Source organism: Ips typographus, linkage group LG7, assembly GCF_016097725.1.
Source record: "Ips typographus isolate SLU linkage group LG7, UJ_Ityp_2.0, whole genome shotgun sequence".
NCBI classification, from domain to species: Eukaryota; Metazoa; Arthropoda; class Insecta; order Coleoptera; family Curculionidae; genus Ips; species Ips typographus.
This window is the reverse complement of record NC_138428.1, coordinates 7,547,391-7,549,766: the sequence shown is the minus strand read 5'-3', so window position 1 is coordinate 7,549,766 and position 2,376 is coordinate 7,547,391. Positions and strand designations below refer to the sequence as shown.

The following is a 2,376-nucleotide window of genomic DNA, read 5'->3' as shown; positions in this document are numbered from 1 at the left end:
TACGTCCGTCATCGTAGGATATTGCTTCGGGATCGTGCAAACCCAACCTGGCCAACGTCAAGTTATCGTCATTACTATTTCTCGCCAAGATCGAATCGATCTGTGCAATGGCAAGATGATAGGCATGACCGTATGAAGTGGTGGTGGGACGTGGACCCAATACCAAGTCGGCAATGATGTGCGGAAACTTGAATTTGGACCAAAGCGCTAAAACATTGACCACATATGATTGGCCCGCGTCCAAACTGACCAACACTAATAAAGAATAAAATTTACGTAAACGATATGGTGCCGCACGCGTCGAAGCTTGTTGCATCGCACGGTCAAATATATCAGTGTTTGCGGAAAGACCGCGACGCACACACGCTTCACGATACGTGTCGCACACGATAGTTTCACCACCTGTCTGTGTTTGACCACTGTCCGAATCAAATGCACGGACAGTGCGCAGTTCGACAAATGATCGGCAGCCACGCACATGTTGCAACAGTGTACGCAAACAGTACAATTCATTGTTGTGCGTTGAATGACGACAACGCCAACCACATTACGATTATAAACACGTGATTGCCATTGACCGCGCTTTGCGTTCCACGTGTAATTTTCCGGGATTTCCCTATAAAATAAATCACGTGGCGCTCCCTCCATCTGGTTTAGCTTAAAGTAAGCCGTGAGTTTGGTGTCGATGGTGGCGCGTAGCAAAATCTGCCGCGTCCTCGTCCTCCTCGTACTCGATGGTCTGTTGGCCCTCAAGGTGAACAGGCAGACATACAACCAAATGACTTCGATCGCTCATCTTAAATTGGAACAGGCGCCAACACGCCTCCATTGAACATTGAACTTACATACCTACAGTCTAGGTCATTACTAATCTCGTCCCAATTTATAGTGCGATGGACTTCATATTTCGCTTCCATGCGACACATGTCCTCACCCTTCGTTACGTATTTCTACAGATATTTGACGGATGCCAAGGATCCGACGCACTCAAAATTGATGTGACTCTGATATTTGAGTGCCGCGTAACGATTGTAAGGCACGATATCGGCATTGGTGTACGTAATGTTGTTCGAAATGATCATGTGATTGTTGCGACGTCGACGATATTCAGGGTGTCCATTTTTGACCGTTGAAGCGTTATAGTTTAAATTAGTGACCTCCCGTAGGGCCTTTGGAAAATACTTTTTGCAGGTACCGTCCGCTCTCAAACAGGTAACGTTTGGGTCGCGGGTCGGTCCTCTACACTTTGTATGCAGATAAAAGTCGGCTACCGTTCTATACAAAATCGGTTCGACTTGATAGTCCGGTATCTCGGCTGAAACGACATCGTCGACGCGCTCACGGCTGTTAAGTTTGTCGCGCGGTGAAAACGTCACCAAAATGTGAGCATGAGGCAAGACTCGTTTCTGAAATTCTCTCGTATATAAATAGTTATGGACGGTACCGTATAATTGTTTCTTGACCATATCGTCCATAAACTCGGTTAATCTAATGTGGAATGCGCGACAAACCAAATCAGGACGGTTTGGCCATTTCTGTATGTAAGCGAGGTTGTTTTGGATCTCTGACCAATTCGGGTTCGTCGTAAACGTGATAAAGAGATCCGGCCATGTTTTGCTATCACATTAATCGCATCGAGGTACTGGCGATTCGTGAATCGCATTTCACGTCTCGACGACACAGGCAAAATGAAAATTGACCCAACTCGATAGTCTGTACCAGCCGCGTTAGCCCTTGTCTCCAAGTACCTTAACAAACTACCGTAACTGGCTCGCCATCTAAATAGCTGGGGGGTTTTATGCCACCACAGCTCGTTCGCCTCCACTTTGACATAAGCGTCCACTACGTATTGTTGAAACAATTTGCCGCCATTGTGCAAAATTAAAAATTCATTTAATTCACGGGTAGGCGAGATCGTGGAGTCGGCCCATTTATTGAGGTTTTTAAGTTCGTGTCTACCCAGCCGTCTCGTGGTTAGATGCACAAATCGACTTCGAAGGGTGGTTCGTTTACAAAAACGGCCGCAATTTCAGAGTCGCACACGGGCAAACTGTAATTTCTTACTTCGCGATTAATATTGTCCGATAAAAATCCGATCACTAAACTGTCGAGAATGGCGTTTCTTTCCACGGGAGAGGTCGCGGCCGCCTGTTTACTTTGAATTACCTCACTGATGCACCAATGACCACTCACTCCTTCCGGATGAACATCGGTAGGAACAGTCGATTTGAACGATGCCATTGCAAACAAAAGAGTTAAAGGTTTAGTAATTTTGGCAAAATCTTTTATAAAGCGTCTATAATAACCTAATAAGCCTAAAAATGATTTGATTTCTTTTTGTGATCTTGGAATGGGAAAATTTTTTATTGCTGCTAT

At 45.3% G+C, this 2,376-nt stretch overlaps 1 protein-coding gene across 1 annotated transcript; it reads right to left on the bottom strand.

The window, feature by feature from the left end:
* Positions 1-950: 950 nt before the first annotated feature.
* On the bottom strand, positions 951-1,466 carry LOC145731950 (uncharacterized). The gene has a single exon (XM_081983945.1). It carries the CDS (start codon positions 1,464-1,466, stop codon positions 951-953), a length of 516 nt encoding a protein of 171 aa, XP_081840071.1.
* Between the last annotated feature and the right edge of the window lie 910 nt (positions 1,467-2,376).